At 47.5% G+C, this 24611-nt stretch overlaps 1 protein-coding gene across 1 annotated transcript; it reads left to right on the forward strand.

The window, feature by feature from the left end:
* Positions 1 to 906: 906 nt before the first annotated feature.
* TRIM14 (tripartite motif containing 14) lies at positions 907 to 24435 on the forward strand. The gene is made up of 6 exons (XM_019729202.3): positions 907 to 1177; positions 4065 to 4160; positions 11257 to 11490; positions 14894 to 15056; positions 18284 to 18376; positions 20946 to 24435. The coding sequence occupies exons 1-6, from the start codon at positions 962 to 964 to the stop codon at positions 21479 to 21481; spliced, it is 1338 nt and encodes a 445-aa protein (XP_019584761.3). The 5' UTR covers positions 907 to 961; the 3' UTR covers positions 21482 to 24435.
* Positions 24436 to 24611: the final 176 nt, after the last annotated feature.

Raw genomic sequence — 24611 nt, forward strand, 5'->3', positions numbered from 1 at the left:
CTCAACCAGCTGCCATGGAGCATATGTGAGAAAGACTGGCTGTGTTGGGAAAGACAGGTGGTACCCTAAGAAGCCCAGGAAGTCTGGCCGTGCCCAGAAGTACTGGTGGTGCCCTGAGAAACCCTGGCTGTGCCCGGGGAAACTAGTGGTACCCTAAGAAGCCCAGGAAGTCTGGCTGTGCCCAGAAGTACTGGTGGTGCCCTGAGAAACCCTGGCTGTGCCCAGAGAGCCTGGCTGTGTCCAGGATATTGCATTCACCTCTAGGCTCCTTGCACAGGGCCCCTCGCGGAAGATGCTTGTCGCGTAGTTTGTGAGGCGAGAGCCTGTAAGGGTGGAGTGTGGGGACAGAGCCCCAGAAAGCAGTTTCCAGGCTCTCGGCCTCACATAGAAAGGTGCTGGCTCAGGTAGTAAATGGCCGTCAACTGTGATTGGATGGCCATCAGCTGTGGCTAGTTGGCTGTCAGCTGTAACCAGTGAGCCATTGGCCACTAATATAACTGCTTGGCTACGCTAGCAAAAGAGGGGGGCTAGCAAGAAGATGGTGGCTGAGCCTGCAAACAGCGCAGTGAGGGTTGAGAATTGTGTGGCTCCCGCTTCCTGTGTCTCTAACCCAGCCACCAGCGAGAATATAGAGATTCCCCCATCTATGGCTCTGTGGGTGTTCCTTTTTGGCCTCACCATATCCTGCCTTCTTATGTGGGGAGCAGGAGCTGAGACCCTGCAGGCCGCCCAGCATGACAACCATGCCTGCTAAAAACTGCAGGGGCAGATGGGGCAGGAGAGCCCCCTGCTGAGGAGGGTGCTGATGACGATGCAGCCACTGCCCCTCAATCTTGGCTTGCTGCCATCCAAGAGCATCCGGGAGCGGGCGGGCCTGAGCCGCTCCGCCCCACTGCCCCGGTTTCGATTCCCCATCAGAGCTCCTCCCTGCGCCGCAGCAGCCCCGAAACAGTGGAAGTGAATGGCGGGCGCAGGGGCGATAAGCCGAACACCTGGGGGGGCTGGTCCCACAGAGTCAGAGGCAGCGTGTGGCTGGCGCTGCCGTGAGCACAGCGACCGTGTGGCCGAGGTCTTCTGTCGCCGCTGTCGATGCTGCGTGTGCGCGCTTTGCCCGGTGCTGGGCTCCCACAAGGGCCACCCAGTGCGCCTGGCCTTGGATGAAGCGGCGCACGTGCAGGTGTGGACGCGGGGCGCGCGGGGCGCGCGGGGCGCGCGGGGCACGGGGCTGGGGGTTGGGGAAGAGCCCGGGAACAACGGGCGAGGAGGAACGTGCCCTGGGTCCAACTGCCAGTTCCCATTAGACCTGGAAACTCAAAGGCGGCTGTGTGGTCACCTAGACCGCTGACCTGTTGTAAAGAACGAGCAGCTGAAGTGTAAGGCAGGGCAAAGGCGAGCCAAGGCCAACAGTTAACCTTCAGAAGAGGTGGGTTTGGGGAGTGACAACTTGGGAGCCCCGGCTGGTACCCAGATAGCCTTGACTATGGCAGGTCCACCACACTGCCCTTGGGTTGGAAGAAAATCTGCCTTTTTAACGAATATTAACCCCCCTCCCTATTAGAAAACTGCTGAGTAGCCTGGAAAGCCACGCAAACACCTCTGGATGTTTCTATATTCTGGAGTTCACAGGGAGGGGCTTGGACTGCCGGATTGCGCTGGGAGCAGATTAACTGTCACCTCAACCGACTCTTGGGCTGGAAGAAAATCTGCCTTTTAACAAAAATTAAAATCCCTCCCCATTAAAAAACTGCCTTGTAGCCTGGAAAGCCACACAAACATCTCTGGATGTTTTCTCTCCTGGAGTTCGGAGAGGGGCTATGGACTGCCTGATTGCGCTGGGAGCAGCCTCAGCTGTCACCTCAACCGACCCCTCTCTGCCCCTCCCCCTCCACACACTCCCATTCCACGTGCAGAACAACCAACCTGGTGGGAGCTAGGATTGCCATTTTATCGACAGGTGAAGTAAGGCTCTGGAGGCAGAGGCAGGCCTTGAACCCGGGACTCCACCAGACTGATTGCCTCCCACGGGGGCCCATTCTATCCTGGGAGCCCTCACCCTTGCATTTAATCTTAATAGTGGTGGAGGCTCTGGACTATTGTTCCAACCTTGGGGCGGATTTGTTCTGTGGCTCGAGTCAAATCCCTCCGCCTCTCTGGGCTAGGCAGGCCCTCCTGTCACTGACATGTAGATTTCAACACTAACGCCTCCAAGAAGTCTTCTATGATTAACCCCGCCCCACAATGAATGACCTTTCCCTTGCAAGGCATGACTTAACACTGTCACATAGTGACATCCTTGGAGCTCCAAGGTGAGAATGGGCCCCATGAGGGCCAGTCCAGCGGTTGGAGTCCTGGGTTCAAGGCTGGTCTATGCCTTTAAGGTCCTCCTTTTCTTATCTATAAAATGGCTGTAATAATAATGGCACCTGAAAAGGCTATATTCCAGAGTTAAGAAGGATGGTATCCAAAGATATGGCTTGTGGATCTTATAGGTAAGCCCACCACCTACCATTGGTACCCATTTTCTATCCACACCCCCACCCACTCACCTATTTGTTTATTGTTTATCTGTCATCCATCTGTTCATTCGTTCATTCATTCATTCCTCAAACATCCATTCAGCACATACCTTGTGCCATAAGTCAAGGAATAGATCAATTCTTTTCTGACCTGGAGGAATTATCTGGCTGATGGGGTGAGAACAGGGACAATACAGTTTGATAAGTATTGTAACTGGGACACCTGAGGCCGTGGTGAGTGGGAGCCAGATAGAAGACAATGTGAACCACCAACCAGAAGCCCATGAAGACTTCCTGGAGGAGGTGCCATGGGAACTGGCCTTGAAAGATGAATAGGGTTTCACCAAGTACCAAGATAGGAGGAATACCCTGTGACTGGAGGCTACCAGCACCAGGAGGCTGGGTTATCCTTGGCTGAGGGATGAGGGTTGGACTTGAAGACTTAGAAATCACAGTGGGGTAAGGATATGCTCTTGGAAGTCGAGGCTATGGCTTATACTTAGGTTACTATTGTGTCCCCACCCCCACAGCCCACCTAGAATAAAACTGCACGTAATAGCAAAAGCTTGTTGGACATTAAAATAATAGCTTCATCTATTAGCACTTCCTATCTGCCAATCACTACACCACGCACTTGGTGTACTTCTCATTCTCTACACCAACCCTGTGGGGTTATCCCCATATTTACAGCTGAAGAAATGAGGTTCAGAGAGGTGAGGTCACTTGCCCAGGTCACGTGGGACTCAGACCAGGAGGTCTCATCTGACTCTGGGGCTTGTACTCATTACTTGCTGAGGGGCTCCACCTCTCCACTTTGAAGTTGGCAGCCCCGGGTAATTCTGTTTGATTCAGCACACTTCTAGGTCAGCCCCTGGTCCCTACAGGGGAGCCAGGAATGGAGCAGGCCTGCTCTCAGGAAGTTCCCAGTCAGCCCAGCAGCTGAACATAAGGCCAGTTGAAAGAAGAATAAGATGGGGGGTAAGGTCCCATTAGTGGGAGGAAGGATCACAGAGCAGGCCTTTGAAAAAATGGCAGAAAAGGGAGCCATTTCAGGTGGGAGGGAGAGTGGAGCACGACCCCACAGAGCTCTCCCACATGCAGGTCCTCTGAACCCCAGTCCTGACCAAGGGCCACAGACCTCTGTGGAATGCAATTTCCACAAGGGCAGCAACTAGAACAAGGCCTAGCATGTAATAGGTGCTCAGTTAATATTCACTCTAAGTGAATGCTCTTTCCCTGCCCCCAAGCTGCTTGCCTTAAGGTCCTATTTGAGGGATGGGAAAAGCAGGTCACAAGCAGGGTTTTCCTAGTAAAAGTGGGGGGCATTAAGGTTTGAAGAATCTCTGATGTGTGCCTGTGTGGATCAGAGGGGCCCTAATTCCAGCTCATCTTCCAACTTGCCACTTGACTTTGGGCAAGTCACTTCACCTGAGTCTCAGATACCTCAGCTAAAACACAACACAGAGGTGACAGGAAATGACCCCTGGGGAGACTTGTTATCTTGAAAGTGACAGTATTAAGACTTTTTCCTTAACTCCTCACATACAGAAACTCACCCAAGAATGTTTAAAGCAGCTGGAAACCAAGAAGCAGCAGCAAATGGGCAACATAAGGCAGATAGAAGACGCTGCTGAGAAGCTCAAGGCAAGTGGACATTTCTTCCTTATTCTAGTTGAGATGTCCACATTTCTCCTTGGACACAAGGTTCTCCCGAATACGGACGGAGCCAAGCAAAAATAAGAGCCAACCTCAAGCAGATCAGGTTTGGTGGGGCCTGGGGCTTCTATAATTTAGGGGGCCCTTTTTGAGCCCAAGAACACAAAATGAGGTGCAAGACCCTGAAGGGGCTGTTGCTAGTGAGGGGCCTGCGGCTACTGTTTCATTAGCTTTATGGTGAGTCCGCCTCTGCCCAGCGCCCTAGCTTTGCCCCGGAACACCTCACAAAATGGAGGACCGGCCTTTTCTCCCACCAGTGCCAAGGCCACTCTCTTGAAGGGACTAGTCCTCCATCCCCCGCACGCCTTAAACCAAGCAAAACGCTGCTTAAGGAACATGAAAATTGCTCTTCAGGTTTCAGTGCTACGGTGATAGTAGGCTTCTCCTTTCATCAAGATGTTTATTTAAATGGATTCCTTTGTGGGTTTTAAATGGGACGTCGGGGCTGCTGTTATCATGAGCTGCCATTTTGACTGTGAAAAAGTTGTTCTGTCTCTGGGGGCCTTTTATGTGAACTTGGCCAGTCCCTGCCCCTCTGAGCCTCAGCGCCCCTCCTCAAAGTGACGGCTGAGGTGGGATGCTCTCCCAGGGCCTGTCCCACTGAGAGCTCTATGAACCCTTGACTGACTACCACAAGTCAGGTGGGGAGACCGACTCTGACGGTGGGAGTAGCTGGCACCCAGGTCTTCCTGAGGCCACGCCCACAGTGCAGTGAAGATGCCAAGGCCCATGCCAGGCCACAGAATTGGCCTCCTGTTTGTCCAACATCCACCATCTGTAAGGTGACTACAGGCCCCAGTGTGCTGGGGACAGTTGTGGTTTATACCTGAGGCCCTGGCTTAATTATTAATAGTGTCCACCATGTCTTCAAGAGTAGAATTCCAGTCCCAGCAGATAAGTCAGTCAAAAGGTTAGGGAACTGAAAGTTGGCACTTCCCAAAGAAATGGGGGAGGCACTTTGGACTGTTGAGCCAGAAGAACAGGGTCAGGGCACAGGTTCACTGTTTGCAAATTCTAAGCAGATATCGTGTGAGGGCCCCCAAAACAAGAATTAGGAGCCATGTGGAGAGGCTAAGGGGGCAGATTTCAGGTTAATCTAAGGTATGGTTTTCTTTCCTTTAATCTTCTCCCCAACTTTCAAACTTTTATTTTGAAATAATTACAAATTCATAGGAAGTTGCCAAGATAGTACAGAGAAGTTCTGTGTACTTTTCACCTGGTTTGCCCCAAGGGTGACATCTTACCTAACTACAGTACAGTTTCAAAACCAGAAAATTAACATGGTGTGTATAAGTTCTATGTCAACTTATCACATGTGTAGATTCAGGTAACCGCCACTGCAGTCAAAATATAGAACTATTCCATCATGACCGAGATCTTCCTCATGCTACACACATAATCACCCCCACCCCTGCCCCCAACAATCCCTAACTGCGGGCAGTCACTAAGTCTCTAGCTTTATAATCACAGCATTTGACAATTCATAAAAATGGAACCATATATTATGTGACCTTTTAAGACTTTTGTCAAAGTAATGCTCTTGAGATCCATCCAAGTTGTTGTATGTGTCAATAGTTCATTTCTTTGTATTGCTGAATAACATTCCAGTAATCTAGAAGCTTGGACATACTGTATTTTTTAAAACCATTCACCTATTTTCGGATATTTGATTGGTTTCCAGTTTGGGGCTATTAGCAAAGCTGCTTTGTACAATTGTGTACAGGTCCTTGTGTGGACAGAAATGTTCATTTCTCTGGGATAAATGCCGAGCGCTAGTGCTAGGTTGTATGGTACTTAACATGTTGAGTTTTTTAAGAAACTACCAAGCTATTTTCCAGAGTGGCTGTGCCACTTTACATTTGCACCAAATGTATTCACACCAAGAGATCCAGTTTCTCTGCATGCTTGCTACATTTAGTGTTTTCACAAGTCTGTATTTTTGCTGTTCTGATAAGTGTGTAGTGATATCTCATCGAGGTCTTCATTTGCATTTCCCCAGCGCCTAGTGATGTTGACATCTATTTTATGTGCTCATTTGCCATCTGTATATTCTCTTTGCCGAAAGGGTTCTTCATATCTTTTACCATTTCCAGGTTCAATTGTTGGTTTCATTACTGTTGAGTTTTGAGAGTTGTCTGTATATTCCAGATAGGAGTCCTTCATCAGATTTGTGGTTTGCGAATATTTTGTCCCATTCTCTTGTCTTTCGTCGTTTTAACAGTCTCTTGCAGATTGATTTTGATGAAGTCCAGTTTATTCATTTTTTTTCTTTTACGGATTGTACTTTTGATGTCATGTCTAAGAACTCTTTGCCCAGCAGTAAGTCCCAAAGTTTTCCTCCTTTATTTTTTTCCTAAATGTTTTATAATTTTACATTTAAGTCCATGATTCATTTTGAGTTAATTTTTGTATGAGATTTAGCTTGGAGTTCTTTTTTTTCCTCATAGATTTCCAACACCATTACTCTCCACACCATTTGTTAAAAGACCATGCTTTCTTCATTGAATTGCTTTTGTCAAACATCAATTGGCTGTACTGGTGTGGGGCTATTTCTGGGCTCTCTGTTCTGTTCCATTGATCTATGACTCTGTCCCTCTACCAATGCTGCACAGTCTTGATTACTGTAGCTGAGAATAACTTTTGAAATAACTGATGCCTCCCACTGTATTCTTCTTTTTCAAAATTATTGTAGCTATTGCTTTTCCTTTGTCTTTCATTTAAATTTTAGAATAATCTGGTCATAGATACAAAAAGTAGACTTTGTTGGGATTTTGATAGAAATTGTGTTAAGCCTGTATATCAAATTGGAGAGAATTGCCATGACATCTTTACTAGGCTATCTTCCAACATCTTTACTAGGTTATCTTCCAATCCATGAACATGGCATGTCTCTTTATTTACTTAGATCTTTGTTTTCTCTCATCAGCATTTTGTAGTTATCAGCATACAAATCCTGAATATCTTTTATTAAACTTACATCCAAATAGCCCTCAGAAAGTATTAAGAAAAATATAATTAGTGGCCAGCATTTTAAAGTTGAGTGGTATTTGTATAAAAAGTTAGATGTAGAAAAGTAGGAAGACGTGTCCACCCTAGGTCTGCATTTCCACATGGGAGCTATCAGAGCTGAGCAATGGACACTATCGTCAGTAGGGCTTGTGTTCCCCCGAATCCCGAACCCCGCCTGCCCACTCTCCTCATATGTTACCAGCCTGGCTCCTATAGGCATTTACATTTTAATTCCTGGTCAAGAAGTAGATTTTTAAAAATTCAGCCATACTTCTACCACTTCAGGACAACCAGTAGTCACATTCTGAGATTTCTTTTTTCTGTGTACATATGTGCTATTATATAGTTTGAGATGTATTCTGTATAGAATTCTAGTGTCAGATCCTCAGTCTGGAGGTGAGGCATGTGGTTCGTTTCCTTGTGTGACTTGTCATTTGTGTCATCCTCTTGCCTGTAGGTATTTTCCGTGGTGTCCCATATGCCCTGGGTTGTGCAAGTGCCCCTTCAGAGCACTGTGGCATGAGCGTCTACAAGGGACCCATGAGTTTCAGAAGTTCCAAACCGGTTGTCATGGGAATTTTTCAGTTTTGAGCTTCTGTTGTTTGGTTTGTTTGTTTCGCTAGTGACTCTCTTTTTTCGCCTATGACGGCAAAAAGATGGATGGCAAGTTTCCTTGCCCCGTCCCCAGGAGAGTGGGTAGAGTATTTCTGTGCCTAGTTCATGGATGGAGCCACTCTCTGTGACTCTGGCTTGATGCAGGTGGCCCCCTTCCCACTCTCAGCTGAAATGGGCTCAGTGCCCCACGTGCCCTCCTGGATGAGCAGGCCCCAGTGTGTTGTGCTCTCTCACGCCACCCCTCCTGGCTCACTCAGCTCAGCTCCTGCTCCTGGCTCTGGCATGAGTTCCCTCTTTGTTTTGGGTACCTGAGGTTTTCCTTTGTTGTTGTTTGTTTGATTGTGGGGTTGGGGTTGGTTTTGTTTTTGTTTTTTTTTAGCTTGGTCAGATAATTTTAAATTTTACTCATTTTATTTTTATGTGTTTGAAGTAGAAAAGGGGATTTTCCACGTCAGCTCCTTCTCCTCTATGTGGGGTTTTTGTTGTTTAAGATCATAGCACATGGCTGTGTCACTGAAAGTTCTTTACCAATGTTTGTATTAGTAGCTATCTATGCCATGATGTGCCTCTACCACGATTCATTAAGCCATTTTCCTAACGTTGAACATTTAGAGCACTTTCAGCTTTTCATTAATATAAAATAACACTACAGTGAACATTTTTGGCACCTTGATTTATTTCCTTCAGGATATATTCCCAGAAGTGATGCATCTAGCTCAAGAGACACGAATGTTTGTAAGGATTCTCATGCATCCTGCCAAACTGGGGTGGGCATAGTTTGTGGCAGTGAGGTCTGGAGCAACCATGCTTGCTTGCATATTTGCTGTTCCATACTTGTTTACACAGAGGCAGTAGTAGGGAAAAGGCCATTCCCCTGTCATTTAATCCATAAAACAGCTTTGTAAATAAAGCCAATAAAGTTCATACATGGTCTAGAGTCTGCTGTTCAAAAGTCAGTAACCTGGCCTAACCAACCACTCCTTTCCAGAGACAATAAAAAAGGACTTGGTCATTAATCCCCAGCCAGCCCCTGTTAAACCATTTCCTCTGACATCTGTGTTCATAGGCTGTTTGCTTCCCCATTGTGGCTCCTCAGGGGGCCAATACATGCATGTGTAAGGACAAGTCAACACTCACCTGCTACCCTAACTTTTTACTGTGCATAGGCTGTCAGAGGTAAAAGGCCCTTAGTGATGGGAGCACCTAGGAAGAGGAAATAACGTATCATAGATCACATAGGAAAGGAGAAGTGGACCTGGGGAATGGCTGTATCCCTCAAGGTCCACCCGGAAAGACAGAAGCCACTTTGAGGGTGTCAGACATGGCATGAAAGAGGCAGAGAAGCCAACCAGGGTGGCACCAGCAGGAAGCACCTTCATCCTTGGGCTGCACAGACAGAGGGAGGAAGTGATATTAGCAGAGTGCAGGGTCCAGGGCCACCTAGGCAGGAGCTGGATCCAGAGGGGGCCTGTCCTGTGTGAGCAGGAGGGTGGAAGGGGCTCAGGGATACAGCCATTTGTGGAGACACTCGTGGGAGGGATACCCTGGCGATTCCCTTCCCCTCACCCTCTTACCTTACTTTAGTTCCTCCTCCCACTGACCAAACCCAGCCTGAAGGAGGGTCCTGGCCTGTAGGAGTCAGCCCTTCTGCCCTACAGAACACACCTGGGGAAGGCCAGGAAACAGACCTGAGGACATAGGCCTAGACTGGCACCCTGGGGAGTGTATAAACATCCTCTGTTCCTGGCTCTGTGCCTTTCCCTGTCACCCACCAGAGCTGTAAGGACTGAACCACAGCATGGGGCCGGGGACCGGCGGGAGCAGCCTTTGCCCGCCTGAGACTGGGAAGATAAGGACTCAGCCAGGCCTTGCCGTTGGCCATGACAATGCCACTGGTCTCCACCACCCTGCTGGGCACAGCCATCGCTCTTCCTCCTGCTGCAGGCCCCTGCCACATGTCAGAGTGCACAGACGTTACAGCAAATGTGGCCTGGGCAGGGCTGGAGAGTGCACCTCCTTTCCAGGTGGGACCCCCCTGAAAGGCGCCCATAGCAGGATGGTCCAAAGTCACACAGTTTTCTGCAAAACAACGCTTTTTCCGTTCTCCTCACAGTCTCTTCACCGTCTATGGCACCACACGGGCCTCCAGGGGCCTGGGCAGAGGTGGATTCACACAGCAGCCAGCACTCCACGTGCAAAATCCCTCAGCCTCCCATCCCCAGGGCTCATCACTGCTCAAGTTCTTTCTCTCCCACCATCCTTAGACCTTCCTCTGTCGGGCCGTCACTCAGCCCCAGCCCCGACCAGCCATGTCCAAACCCCAGCCCAGTTCAGCCTGGGATCCAGTTTCATTTTGAACCAGTACAGACAACATACTTCCTTGTCTCCTTGCCAGAATTCTCTCTCTGTTTCCCTCTTTTACATTTTTTAAAAAATTTTAACCATATTACATAATCAGCTGCGTATGCTTATAACTTAAGTTCCCTTGTGGGTATTTTCAAACAGTTATAATAATGTGTAGTGCCATTAAGCTTAGTTTGTATATTCTTTACAGAGTGGTCTGTAGAAACTGCTTGGAACGTAGCTTGGTTGGGAGGAGATGTAGATAGTTGCTCTCCTGGTTTCTATAGAAAGATCCTCCGTTTTCATATGTTACCTCCAAAATGTGTTTCTAAATCAAGGGTTTGGAACACATTTTCTTTCTTCATTTAGTCATTCAGCAAAGATATATTTGTGTCCAGGTTCATGGACCCATAGAAACCACACTGTGAATACAGACCAATTCCCAGGTTCGCCCAAAGCCCCTGTAGTCTATGTGGCATATGGGGATAAGCGAGCCTCTGAACCCAGCCACTTGCCTAGAACATTGTATAGGAAACACAGACTTTGGGAGCCCATTCCCTGGATCCTGCTGAACCACACGTTCCTGCCCCACTAAGGAGAGAACACAGCATCCCAGGGGAGCCTGCCTGTCCCCCTGCTTGCCCAGGTGCCAGGCTTCATTTTCCATGTGGATTATACAGATGTTTGGGCTGAGGAAAGAGGCTGGCCTTTGTTTGGGGGTATTTTTTCAAATGATTTTCCTCCACATATTCAGATTTTTTTTTTTTTCACGTCTTTCAGTACAGTTTGATACTTTTCTTTTTCTAGGTCTTTACAGTTTTTGTTGGGTTTATTTTTAGATATTTTGCTATTTTTTTTACCACTCTTTAAAAAAGGATCTTTTTTTCTCTATGCATTTTTCCAATTGATTATGACTGACACTTAGGAAAGCTTGAGTTTTTATAAGTTGATCCTGTACTTAACTGGCCACCTTGCTTTTTGATGTGATAATAGTTTTTTTGATGTTGCTTATTCCCTGGTTGGCACTCAGATCATCTGCAACTGGTTTTCTTTTTAGGCTCATGCAGAGTCAAGTAAAACCTGGCTGGCGGGGAAATTCACTGAACTCAGATTACTGCTTGATGAAGAGGAAATGCTGGTGAAGAAATTCATTGATAAAAACACGCAGCTTACCCTCCAGGTGTACAGAGAGCAAATCCAGTCTTGTGGGGAGCAAATCGACCTCCTGAACAGCCTCTCCAACAGGGTCTGGAGTATCAGCCAGGAGCCCAACCCCGTACAGCTGCTGCAGGTAAGCTGAGGTTTTGCCCTCCCAGCTGCCACCGGCCTCCCGCGTTTCATCTCGGTTTTTGTGTTACTGAACACGGTATTTACACACTGAGTAAATACACAGAGAATTGCCTCGTCAGCACATGGACTTTCTCGCCCCCCCACACAAGTGGTCAGAAAATATACATTGTTAGGAAGGTAATATACATCTTAGACTAGTGAAATAACATTTGCGGCCACCATTTTTGAGGGACTCTGTGTTCCAAGCACTTTATGTATCTTATCTCTCATATTTACTAAAAACTCTGCAAAGTGGATGTTCTCACCCCATTTTATGAATGAGAAATTGAGGGTCAGGAAGGGGAAGTGACTTTTCTGAGGTCATACAACTGGTTGGTGGCAGAGCTGGGATCAGAACCCAGGTCTGTCTGGCTCTAAAGCCATAGGTATCGTTACCCGGCGCTCTACCTGTATAGTCTTCGCTGAGACACTCCTCCTGGGAAGGCAGATGTCCTGTCTACTGAGCAGACCTCAAGAGCTGCGTACAGTTTGCTCATGATAGTCCTTGGCTACCGGTTCTGCTGTAGGCTAATAGCCCCTATGATGTTCATGCTACACTTAGTGAAAGTGTGTGTTGCGGGTGGGGTTCCTGTCTTCAGGGAATCATGGGAAAAACTCCGCTCTCCTGTTAGCACTCCTGTGCAGCCACCTGTGCATTTGGATTGCTTTCCACTCAGGTAACTTCCTGTTTCCTTCTTTGCTATGGCTTCTTGGAAGCTCAGAACCAAATATGTTTCAAAGAGCTCAGCTAAGACTTTGTGGCATACAGTTTATGCCTCATCTCACTCTGGATTCCAGATTACATTCTTACTGTGATTTTCTCTTTGCTTCCTTTTTCTCACTGTAAAGGAAAATCTTGCAGTATTAGGTAACCTTTGTCAGATACTTTAAAGCCTTGTAGGACAAGACAGGTACAACTAAATAAAGGTGGCACTGAGTCTCTCCACAGTTTAGCATAGGCTCTGGTTGGAAAAGAAGACAAATCAGTCAACAAAACCAGTCAAGCCTGTCCCTGGTGGATATTTCCACTCTTGTGCCTTTATGTGGCCTTGGTCAACTCAACCTGTGTCTCATTGTTAGCTAACAAAAAATTAAACCTAACGAAAAATTAAACCTAACAAAAAATTCTGGGTAAGGTGCTCTTCTAGGCACAATGGATACTGTACTTTGATGCACAGAGGGGTACATTTGTTTGTTTCTTTTAAATAATGGTAACTTTTAGGGATAGCTAACACATAGGGATGCTCCATGGAAAAGAATGGTACTCCTCCATCACAGTTTCAAGGCTCTGTCACCTTTTTTCTTTATTCTCTGGTGCCAAAGCTACCGATTGTCATCATTCCTTCCATTTGCTCTTTCATTTATTCATCAAATATTCACTGAACAACCTGTTCTGTGCCAGGCCCCAGCTCAGCATTAATAGCTCATGGGTGGGGAGACATGCTGGATCTGGGAGATGAAGCTGGATCTGGAGGCCAGGGTTCGTTCATGAAGGGCCTTATGTACCTGGCCATGGAGTTCAGACTTTGTCCTGTAAAGAGATGGGGGCCAGGGGAGTGTTTTGAACCAAGGAATGCATGCTCAGGTTAATGCTTTGGAGAGGTCACTTTGGTGATAGCTTGGAGGATGGCCTAGGCAGGCGAGGACTGGAGGGTGGAATGGAAGTTAGGAGGAGACCACAGTGTCCAGGAGAGAGATGATGGTGGGCTGGACCAGTGAAGAGGCAGTGGAGAAGGGGACAAGAAGGCAGGTTTGAGAGATGCAACAGGATTGGTGATTGAAAGGGGGGGAATCCAAGATGACGCCTGGTTTCTGGCTTGAGAGATGGGTGGCTAGGAGGCTGTTCTCTGAGTCTGCAAAGGCAAAAAGCAGATGTGCTTAGTTTCATTCACTTATTTTAACCTAAATGTTTTTTATTGCAAACCTACTATGTGTCAGGCCCTGTGCTAGTGCTGGAGTTTGGGGTTACTGGGTAGTGGCATCTGTGCTTCATCGCCATCCTCAGTCCCACCCCACCCATCTGCCTTCTAGGCCAAACTCAGGCCACCCTCTGCCACCCTGGAGCTGCTCCCTGCCAATCCCCCCCCAATCCCCCCACCCCACCCAGTACTCTGACTCCCTGGCCAGCTCCCCTCCAGTCCTCTGATGTGATCTTAGCCCTGGTTCCCCACAAATTAGTTCTTACCCACCAAAATGAGGATGGACTCTAGACCCACAGCTTCCTAGGCTGGATGGAGCTTGGGTACCATCCCACAGCCACCTCCCAAGGTCCAGCATCCTGCCTGACGGGCCGCCTCTGCCCGACAGCTGAGTGCCAGGCCACCCTCCCTCTCCTGACTCATCCATCCCCCCACCCTGTCTTGAGCAGCACTGCCCACTAGGCCCTGCTCACCTAAGATAATCAGCCGTCTTCTAACTCTTTGTCCAGGACAGCTCTTCAGAAAGTGCAAACAGGGTTCTTAGCTGCAAACAAGAGAATCCACTGTAACTGTTGTAGGGAAGAAATGAGTTTATGAAAGAGTATTAGGGAGCTCGCAGGATCTCCAGGAGGGCCAGAAAGCCAGGATGGAGACCAGGCAACAGGAGGGAAGTGCAGGCCACAGCACACTTGTGCTCCAGTGTAGACCCCACCGCTTCTCTGCTGGGCCAGACATCACAGCTCACAGCAGCCCCCAGAGCCTCCGCCACCACTGTCCCCGACAGCTACACGCTGCGGTCACTACTTCACCCTCACTTCCACAAGCAAGTATTGGATTGGCGGTGCCTCGTGACATCCCTTCCCCAGGGGTGCAAAGGGGACTGGGAGAGTGCGTTTTCTAGCTTGTACTTAGCAAAGCCACACTGAACACAGGAAAGGTATTTAAAAGGTGCTGTCCAGACAGCAAACGGGACAGGTCCCCACTGTGGTGGCCACACCCCCTCAGGCAGCATTCCAGCTCATCTTCCAGGGGCTCCTTCCCCTGGAAAACTGGCCCCTCACTCTCTTTATCCCCCTGTACCTCAGGCAGACCCCTGTCATACTGCCTGTAAAGCTTCAGGGCCCCTTGAGAGGTGGTGAGCAACTTAAAGGCCCGGTAGTCAGCCTGCCTCCTCCCTCTGCCATGAATGCTAACGCCTGGCATAGAGAAGACCTCAGTGCACTCGGAAAGCAGGAAGGGAGGCTAGTGCCGGCACTAAAGCCAGACCTCCATGTCTTCCGCCCCGGGGCCTGCTGTGCGGTCTCCAGGGCTCTGCTCCAGGGTGCACGGTCTGGGCTAGGACTGCAAGTGCCCAGGCGATCTGGAATGGGCATTGTGCTTATTGGCTGGGTTTGTTTGTTCCTGGTGCCAAGGTGGAGCCACCTTGACCCCCATGTGCCCTTGCAGGAGTTCACAGCCACTGAGCAAGAGATGCAGCAGCAGATGAGCTTGGGGGAGCTGTGCCACCCTGTGCCCCAATCCTTCGAGCCCGTCAAGAGCTTCTTCAAGGGCCTCAAGGAAGCCATGCAGAGCATGTTACAGAAGCCACTGGATGTTCGCTTGAAGGAAAGTAAGTCACTGTGTAACCAACTCCATGACCCTTACTCCTCTAGTGTCCGTTAGCCCAGAGACAACTGGGAAGATCACCACCACGAATGCGTGTCTCCCACACAGAGGCCCTTAGCTGGGCAGTCAAGGGCTCCGGGGTCTGGGCCCAGCCCACCTTTCCGACTTCACCTCCTACCCTTCCTGAGACTATGCCCAGCCTCTTGCAGCCACACTACTGGGCTCCTGCCCCTCAGTTGCTCCTGGAATTCTGCCACACCTCCACTTTGCCTGCTCTGGGGTCCCAGCTGAAATGGCCATCTCCCCCTCCTCTTCCTCTGATCAAGTCCCACTATCCCTATGGGGCCAGCAGAGCTGTGCTTACCTGGGAAGCCTTTCCATGCCACCTCAGGCTCATTCCCTCTCCTGGCTGTCTCCCCCTCTGCCCTTTCCTCCAGGGTCTGTACCATCTCCTGTCTGGGAGTGTTCATGAGCTGGATTCATGGACCCCGTTCCCGCCTCTTACAGATGCCTGAAGGTCAAGAACCACTTTGGGTGCAGCTCTGAGGTTCCCACAGGGCCTGACACAAAGCAGATGTCAGAAATATCTATTCATTCAATCATTCATTCATTCATTCATTCATTCATTCATTCATCTCTGCTATTATGATTCATTCAGAACACTTGTGGAGCCCCAGTTATGTGCCTGGCACAGCTCCTGCTTTATGGTGCTCAGTCTTTTGGGGGTAAGACAGACGACAAATGAATATATGTCAGCAATAAATGCTCTGAAGAAAAATAAAGCAGGATAAGGAGAATAGAGGGTGACTTCCACATATTTTATATGTGGAAGTGAGGAAGGCCTCTCTGAGAAGGGGATATGTGAACTGACCTTAAAGGAGCCTCCTGCAACCTCTGCAGAACCGAAGGGCTGGAGGCCTTAGTGGTCACATGCATGATGGGGGGGGGCCAAACTGCCCAGGTTTCCATCCCAGGTTCACCACTTCTTAACCTGCCTAACTTTTCTATGCCTCTGTTTCCAGATCCATAACATAGAGACGATAATATAGACCCCCTCATAGGGTAGTTGTAAGGATTAAATGACTTCTTAAATGCAAAGTGCTTAGAATGGTGCTCTGGCATAATAAGCACTATGGAAGCTTTAGCTATTATTGTTGCTATTGCTGGGGTAAACAGCTTTGTCTTCTAGGCAGAAGGAAAAGCATGTACCAAGGGCCCGAAGTGAAGGAAGAACTTGATGAGTTTTGGGCACAGAGAGGGGGCCAGACTAACTGGAGCACAGTGAGGGAGGGGAGAGTGGCCAGAGATGAGGTAGGAAGTTGGAAGCTACCTGTCAGATGGAGGCTGGCAGGGCAGGGCCAGCTCTGAAGATCAAGAGAAAAGGAGAAGGAAAGGGGTGAGAGGAAGCAGAAATGCTTACAAGCACCCACTGAGCACCCTCCAGGAAATGGAGAGAGGTGAGGCCAGGCCCTGGCTGCAGAGCAGGCTGATTTCATGAGGTGAGTAGCAAAAGGAGACACAGCCAGGGGCCGCTCGCTCAGAGGAAGGAGAGAGCAATTCTGATGGGAAAAATAATTACATCTCCTCGATATAATTAAGGAGATGTAATTCCTTGGTTCCAGGAAGATTTAGGCTTGTCAGTATCCAGTGAGTGGGCATTGAAGTCTCCCCGCCACACCACCCCTGGCAAGAAGATACTCAGGTGGACCCAAAATTCACTTCACTCATATTTACCTTCTCGGTGGTCCATTCCCAAAGAACTGGCTGTGCTTGTTGAGTGCCTGATAACAGCTGACACTTGCTCTGCCAGGCATTGTTCTAAGCACTTTACACAGATTTATCCAGCAACTAACTGCTCACCCCTACCCTGTGTGGTAGGTGCCTTCGTTATCCCTATTTTACTGACGAGGAAGCTGAGGCTCAGAGAAGTTAACTGACTTGCCCTACGTCACACAGCTGGTAGGGATAGAGACAGAATTCAAACAGAATCTGGTCCCAGGATCTGTTTTGTGATCCCCTGGAGTCCGCTTCCTCCCAGGCCATCGCCCCTCAGCCATCTTCAGATGAGGCCATCATTCTCACTATCACAGCTAATACTCAGAGGTGCAGACTCCCAGGAAGGACCCAAGGAGAGAGGGACCAGTGAGGGACTAGCACTACTGCCCTTCCAGGGCCCCGCCCAACCTCTCTACCTGTTTGTTCCAGACATTGCAGGCTCAATAGGCCAAAATGGAATCCAGCATTCCTCCCCACCCCACTCCCCCAATCTACTCCTCATTCCCCAGTCCAGTAAACAGTAATGGCCTGGCACTCTGCCACCACATTATTTCTTGAGCCCAGCCCCTTCTCCATCCCTGTAGCCCCAGTTCAGACTTGAGCCTCCCCACAGGGCCTCTGCCTCTACTCTCACCCTGCCGGTCCATTCTTCACCCAGAGAGAGCTCTGGAAATTCTGCTCATTGTCTATCCTCACGCAGAAACCTTTCATGGCTCCCCACTGTTGACATGCCACTCCTAGCACCTGCCCTTTAATGTCTTTGCTTTTGCTGTACCCTCTTGTTGGGAAAACCTCCCATCCTTTTTCTGGGTGTCCAAATTTCCTCACTCCTTTAGGTGTCAGCTGAGGTGCTTCCTGCTCCATGAAGCTTTCCGTGACCTCTCCCAGCCCCTGAGCCCTTTCGCTTCTCTTCTCTGGGACCTGGCGCACTCTCTGCCTTGGGTGGTAGCTCAAGTGAGCCCATTTCTCATCCCATTTACCTGACTGAGCTGTTGAAGACAGGGAACGTGGCTTAGGTTTCCCCTGAACTCCGTCTCACCTGAATGAGACCTGACTGTGACCTTTCTGAGGACTCAGCTTTAATTTCTCGTTTTCCATCTTTATCCTGGAATTTGCATTTCTGCCATGAGATTGCCGCCATCCTTGACCGTTGAATACATAGTTGATTCTCAGGATGGCCCTGGAGCCTGCCATCTCCTCCCTATGTTCAGGGCTCACTCACACTGACCTACCATTGCTGAATTAGCTTCAGACCCTGCAAAGTGTTTCTCCTTAGGTTTGAGCACTGTCCTGGAGTTTTCCTGTGGCTGTAAATTTGCATTTCCTACTTAAATTTGCCTGTGATTCTGGGGAGAGATTACGTGAATCTCCAGTTTTGTTAATATTTTTAGTATGTTTTATTATTTGTGCTGCTTGCATGAGCGCCAGGCACTCATTTCTTACAATTCTCTTCAGACATGAACTGCCAGCTCTCCAGCTCCTCCAGCACCACACCGGATTCCTTGTTGAAAATAAGTCCCTCACCAGAGCGATCGCTCTTCTTAAAATGTAAGACCCAAGAGTGGAGAGGGTGGGGTGCATGGGTGGGTGGAGGTCACAGAAATGGAGGCCCTCCTTTTTTCCTAAGAGACCCAACTTGGTTTTTTTAACCTTTATTATTAGTTTTTTAAATACAGAAATAACGTATGTTCATTGTAGAAAAATTAGAAAACAATTTTGCTTTCAGTCAGGTAAAGAAAATCACTCATAATTACTGGAGAGCTTTGGAAATTCTTCTGCTGATGTCTATCCTAGTAGACACGTAGTAATAGATAACTACTTTTACTGTCCTTATAGCTTTCTTTGGCATATCTATATATAATGTATATACTTTTTACAAACATGGTGTCATACTATACATACTGTTTTGTAATCTGTGTTTTCATTTACTGATATATTGTGAATATCTTTGTTCCCTTAAAAAATTACACAGGTAATGCGTATTTCTTGTAAAAAAAAAAATAGAAATTACAGATAGACAAAAAGAAAACAATTGCCTCCCCCAGAGATAAATGCTGTTAATATTTTGGCATATATTCTTTCAGGTATTTTAAAGGCATATATGTGTACAGATTTTTTTTAAAAGGATATTATAGATATTCTTCTGTAAGTTTATTTAACAGAATAGTTTGAACAATTTTCTATTTCTATATATTATTTTTAAAGGATGCACAATATTCCATTGAATGAATATGCTTTATTTAACCAATCTCATAATGTTGGACATTCAGCCTGCTTTACATTTCCCTTCTATAACAACGCTGCAATAAATATCCTTTCTTATACATACTTGAATTAATAAGTGAATGAATATAACTTAGCTCATTTTTGGATTTTTTTTTAGGAGTAATTTCTCAAAGTGGAATTACTGGGCATGCATTTTTTAAAGTAAACTTTAATTGAAATATAAAGCACATAAAGAACAGTACACAAATCAAAGGGGGGCAGTTCAATGATTTTTTAAAAGTAAACACATTCTATAATCTCCTTCCGAAATGGACATTTCCAGCTTCCCAGATGCCTTCCGCATGCTGGCTCCTATTCACTATCCTCCAAGGGGAGTCATTCTCCTGACTCCTAACAACGTAGATTAGTTCTGCCTGTTTTGAACTTTTATATAACTAATCATTCAGACTGTACACATTGTGTCTTGCTTCTATCACTCAATATTTGTGAAATTTATCCATATTATTGTGTGTAGCAGTAGTTTGTTCATTTTCACCACTGTATAGGATTCCATTGTATGACTCAAGGACACTTTATACGATTGAAGGACATTTTGGATTGTTTCCATTTTTGCCTATTGTGAATAATGTTGCTATAAACATTCTTATGCATGTCTTTTGTTACACAAGTGTATTAATTTCTGTTGGGTATTTACCCAGAAGTGGGGAAAAAGGATACCCACTACAACTATTTCTTTGCAACATTGTTCTACATGTCTTAGACAATGCCTTGAGGCAAGAAAAAGAAATGAAAGCTATAAGGATTGGAAAAAGGAAAAAAAGGATCACTATTCAGAGATGACATAATTATTTACAGAAAATCTAAAGTAATCTACAGATAAATTAGAATTACGAAGTGAATTTAGAACAGCTGCTGGATGTAATGTCAGTACACAGAAATCAATAATAGTATTACTATATGTTGGCAATAAACAATTAGAAAATAAAAATTTAAAAAGTTATTTTCAATAACTTTTTTTTAAAACTAGAAATAAATGTAACAAAATACATATAAAACCTCTCTACTGAAAACTCCAAAACTATTTTAGTATCTATTAAAATTGAACATCCACATACCTTACCATCTAGACCTTTTTTTTTTTTTAAATTTAGTGTCTACATATGTGGTTTAATGCAATGAGAACTGTTATTGGGAGTTTAATCACTACCACCAAATTGTCCTATTTGGCAATATTTACCAAAGACCTTAAAAATAATCATCCCCATTGACCCAGCAATTCCACTTTTAGGAATATACAAATAAATAATCAGATACATAAAGATGTGATCATATTAGTGTTTTCAAAAGCTTTTTTTTATAAGCCTATTTTTTAAAAAAGGGAGGGCTAGGTTTAATTATAATGTACCCATACATCAGAATCTTAGGGTCGCCATTAAAATGCTCTTATGAAACAATATTAATTGATGTGCTAAAATGTTCATACATCAATAAATTTTAAAAGAGATTATCCAAGAGCATGTATGGTATGATACCAATATTAAGGAAAGCTATAAAGCAGCAAGTAAAGAAAAAAATTGGAAGTGTGAACAGTGATGGGATTATTTTTTAATTTTTAGAAATTGGCAACATATTCCATGGTTCTAAATTAAAACGGTACAACGGGTGTACGGTAAAATTTCTTCTCCTCTCCATGGTCCCCTAGCCACGTCCCCAGGCGCAATCAGGGTTAGCAAGGTGGCTTTCCATTTCCCCTGGGGCAATTTCGGAGTTTTCCCATTTTATGTTGCGAACACCTGAGGGACGGTGGGGGCGAGCAGGGTTGGTTTTCCGGGGGCGGGGCGCCGCCCTGGCCCCGCCCACCAGGCTGCTGAGGTGTCCCCGCCCTCCACAGACGCGCGTACGCCCTCGCTGGAGCCGGATACGATGCACGCGCGTCTGCGCCTCTCAGCCGACCACCTGACGGTACGATGCGCTCTGCTGTGCCGCCTGGGGCACACGCCCGCGCTGCGTTTCGACGCGCTGTGGCAGGTGTTGGGCCGTGACTGCTTCGCCGCCGGGCGCCACTACTGGGAAGTGGACGTGCAGGAGGCGGGCTCTGGCTGGTGGGTGGGCGCCGCCTACGCCTCCTTGCGGCGCAAAGGGGACTCGGCGGCCGCGCGTCTCGGCTGCAACCGCCAGTCATGGTGCCTTAAGCGCTACGACCTCGAGTACTGGGCCTTCCACGACAGCCAGCGCAGCCGCCTGCGTCCCCGCCACGACCCCGACCGGCTGGGCGTCTTCCTAGATTACGAGGCCGGCGTCCTCTCCTTCTACGACGTGTCGGGTGGCATGAAACACCTGCACACGTTCCGGGCTGCCTTCCAGGAACCGCTCTACCCGGCCCTGCGGCTCTGGGAAGGCGCCATCAGCATACCCCGGTTGCCCTAGGGGCTGAGGCCAATGACCACCCTACGCTGTCTGCGGCTCTGGTCTCACCCGACCCAGATGTGGCTGGTGTACTGCCTGCTCTTTAAGCACCCCCATCGTCTCCCCCACCAGCCACGCCTTGTGCTTTAATAGTGCCTCAACTAGGCTAGTTTCAACCATGACCTAAACACAGGGCCTCATCGGACCTCCCCCACCACCACTAGAGCACTTACATTGCACTGCTTTTAGTCCAGCTTTCTGGACACACTCATGGGTGAGCCCTAAGCATCGTGACCAGTGCCAATACATTATCCTTAGCCTTGGATCTCCTCCCTCATACAGCAGCCAGAACCTCCTGACACATAGTAGATGCACAATAAATATGTGAATGAATGAGAGTCACCCAGCCCTGACACTATCCAGTGTCCTTTGGGTCTGCCAGCTCCCCTCCATTCTACTTCAGCTTGTCCAGGTCACCTCCCTTCAGAGTAGCTTCTAAATAGCTCCTGGCCTGAACCTCCTCCCACCTATAGCCAACGTGATCTGCCTGAAACCTCAGCCTCTCAGAACTATGAAAAGGTTCCCAAGGCCTATAGCTGGGGTAAAAAGCACTCACCTCACTTTAGCATTCAAGGCTTTTCTAGACTGCCCTTAAACTACTTCTCAACAAGCTCTTACTGCTCTTCAGAGATATGAACTGTATGTCACATAGTTCCACCTCTGCGCCTCTGGCGCTGTCCTTTCCCTGTGTCCCATACACATTTGCACAGGAAGGCCCTCTCTTCTGTGCCTATCTCGGTCTTCCTCAGGGCTAACCAACCCTGAAAGGAAGTCTCCCCTAGAATTTCTTACTATCAGAGCCACAAACTTGGGACCTATCTTTCCAAAAAGATTGGAAGCTTTCTAAGGGCAGTTGTGTCCTATACTCTTCCCCACCCTGAAAAATTCACTAAGTCTCTCCCCCTCCCAGACAGTGAGTGAACTGGGAGGGGCTGTCATTGAATCACAGAGCAGCTGCGCTGGGAGGGCCTCACAGATCACCCAGCCTGACCTTGTGCATTTGGGGAGACTAAGGCCCTGAAAGAAAGTTGCTTAGTCTCCCATGGTGATTAAGTGCTGGGCCACACCCCAGCCCACAGGCAAGTGTCTGATTTGCCCCAGGGCCCAGTCCCTCAGGTCCAGTCTTCATCCTGGGAGACTTTACTGCTGTTTCATTTCTCAGGGGATGTTGGGAAGAAATCAGCAGGTGACCAATGCTAAGTATCCACTGGCAGTTTTCCCACTGTCTTAGAATCAAATGGTAAGGAGCTATGAGTGAGGTTTGGGCAGCCCAGACACACTGTGCTCCTCAGATTCCCTCAGATCCAGATGTTGCCAAGGAAACCCATATTCCTCGAGTGCCATGTGTTCCTCTAGCGCAGGGGTAGAGGCCTCTTTCCAGGCTTCTGTCTTAGTTTGGAAGGTTCAGCATCCCGAATTGTCAAGTTCCCTAGACAGTTTTTAAGTTACACTGTATTAAAAGTATCTTGTTAGGTCCTTGACAGGAGGGCAACAGGAGGGTGAGGAAAATGCAGCTGAATCTCCCTCCTTCAGCTGAATCTCCTTCATGGTCTAAACAGACTCTTAATGCATTAGTTTGTTTGAACCATAAAAAACTGTGAATTTCCAATAGTTTTTCACCTAAAAATGGTATTTTCATATGGGGCAATGTAAGTAGAATACAGGGCGAAGGGACCTCAAAAGTGCCTTTACTTCTAACCAAATTATTTAAAACTCGAGCTTGGACAGATGTCTAAGCATTGTGCTCTAGGAATCCTGAGGAAAGGGAAATTCTACTGTGGATGGCCCAGACCTGAATTCAGGCAGAAGGCATTCCTGAGAGGAAGAGGGGTACACTTGACCCTACATCTCTGTTCATCCCTGCAAACCAAAACTTGTTCCGAGACCCACAGCCACAGGAGCTGAGTAATAGCAGCCCTTGCTGTCTTTTGTCAGGTACTGTTCTAATGTTTTACAACTATTAACTCATTTGATCTTCACATCATCCCTAGGAAGTAGAAAGTTATCCCAACTTCACACATGGCAAAAATGAGACACAAGTAACATCACACCGCTAATGGTGGAGCGTGGAGCTGGGGTGTCTGCTCCTGTCCACCAGGCCATACTGTTCGGGCAAATGCTGCTGGTCTCTGGCCAGTACCTGCTCGCTCTAGCTCCTCTCAGTAGGCCAGGAATGCTTTGCTTTGTTACCTAGTTACTCTGTGGGACCTGAGTCTACATTTGGATTACCTTTCTTGGGCTCTGAGAGGAGGTCTTATACTCAAAGGGGTTTTGAGAGGAACAGAGACAGAGCTGGATTATAAAGGGAGAAAAGTGGGCTTGTATCAAGTGCCTACTCTGCGCCAGCCAGAAAACTGCAGTTTTGGTCCACAATCGTGACCTCAGGCCAGTCACTTTTTACTTCTTGGAGCATCATCTGTAAAATGGAGATAGTGACCCTACTTACCAGTGTTGTGAGGCTCAAGTGAGCCAAAGGATATGAACTTGCCTTAAAAACTGTGCTTTTTCTCAGGGGGCTCGCTCCAAACCCTTTGGAGTGTACTTTTTCTTCTAATAAACTGCTTTTTCACTACTTTAAAAAATAACAAAAAAACAAAACCTGTCCAGAGCTGTGCCATGCCAGGATGTGCGAGCATCCCTAGCAGAATTCCTGTTGCGCTTAGTGCTGAGACAACTGATTGTCCTGGCTGCCATCTGCCAGTGGCGGGAGCCTCGTCGAATATCCTCAGCAGAGGACTGAGCTTCCTTGGGGTGCGTGTCTGTAAGGGTACTGACCACTTACGCTTTCAGATTTGAATGTGTAGAAATTTAAATTTCTTTATTGGAACAGCAAATTGCTTGCAGATATATTTAAATGAAAGCAATTTTCTAATATGTGATTTGTTTTAATAAAATATAAATATTGTCCATTTTAACCATGGTTTTCATTGGGAGTTCATGTTGCTTCATGAACACAGCACCTAGGCCTGGAGAGAGCCTTGTTCATCTCCCACCCCCTCCACAGTTTTCTTGCAGTGGTCAGCTGGTCCCTGATTGACTGACTATCTCCAGAGATGGGGACTTCACTTCCGAAGATAACTAAGCGCTTGCT

This window comes from Rhinolophus sinicus, chromosome 16 (genome assembly GCF_057876585.1).
Source record: "Rhinolophus sinicus isolate RSI-liver-muscle chromosome 16, RSI-T2T, whole genome shotgun sequence".
NCBI lineage: Eukaryota > Metazoa > Chordata > Mammalia > Chiroptera > Rhinolophidae > Rhinolophus > Rhinolophus sinicus.

Bases quoted from the DNA above. Each gene is read 5' to 3' on its own strand.
- TRIM14 (XM_019729202.3), top strand. From the start codon at position 962: ATGGCGGGCGCAGGGGCGATAAGCCGAACACCTGGGGGGGCTGGTCCC. The intron at 1,178-4,064 runs GTGTGGACGCGG...CCTCACATACAG, and splicing joins ATGAAGCGGCGCACGTGCAG to AAACTCACCCAAGAATGTTT. The intron at 15,057-18,283 runs GTAAGTCACTGT...AATTCTCTTCAG, and splicing joins GGATGTTCGCTTGAAGGAAA to ACATGAACTGCCAGCTCTCC.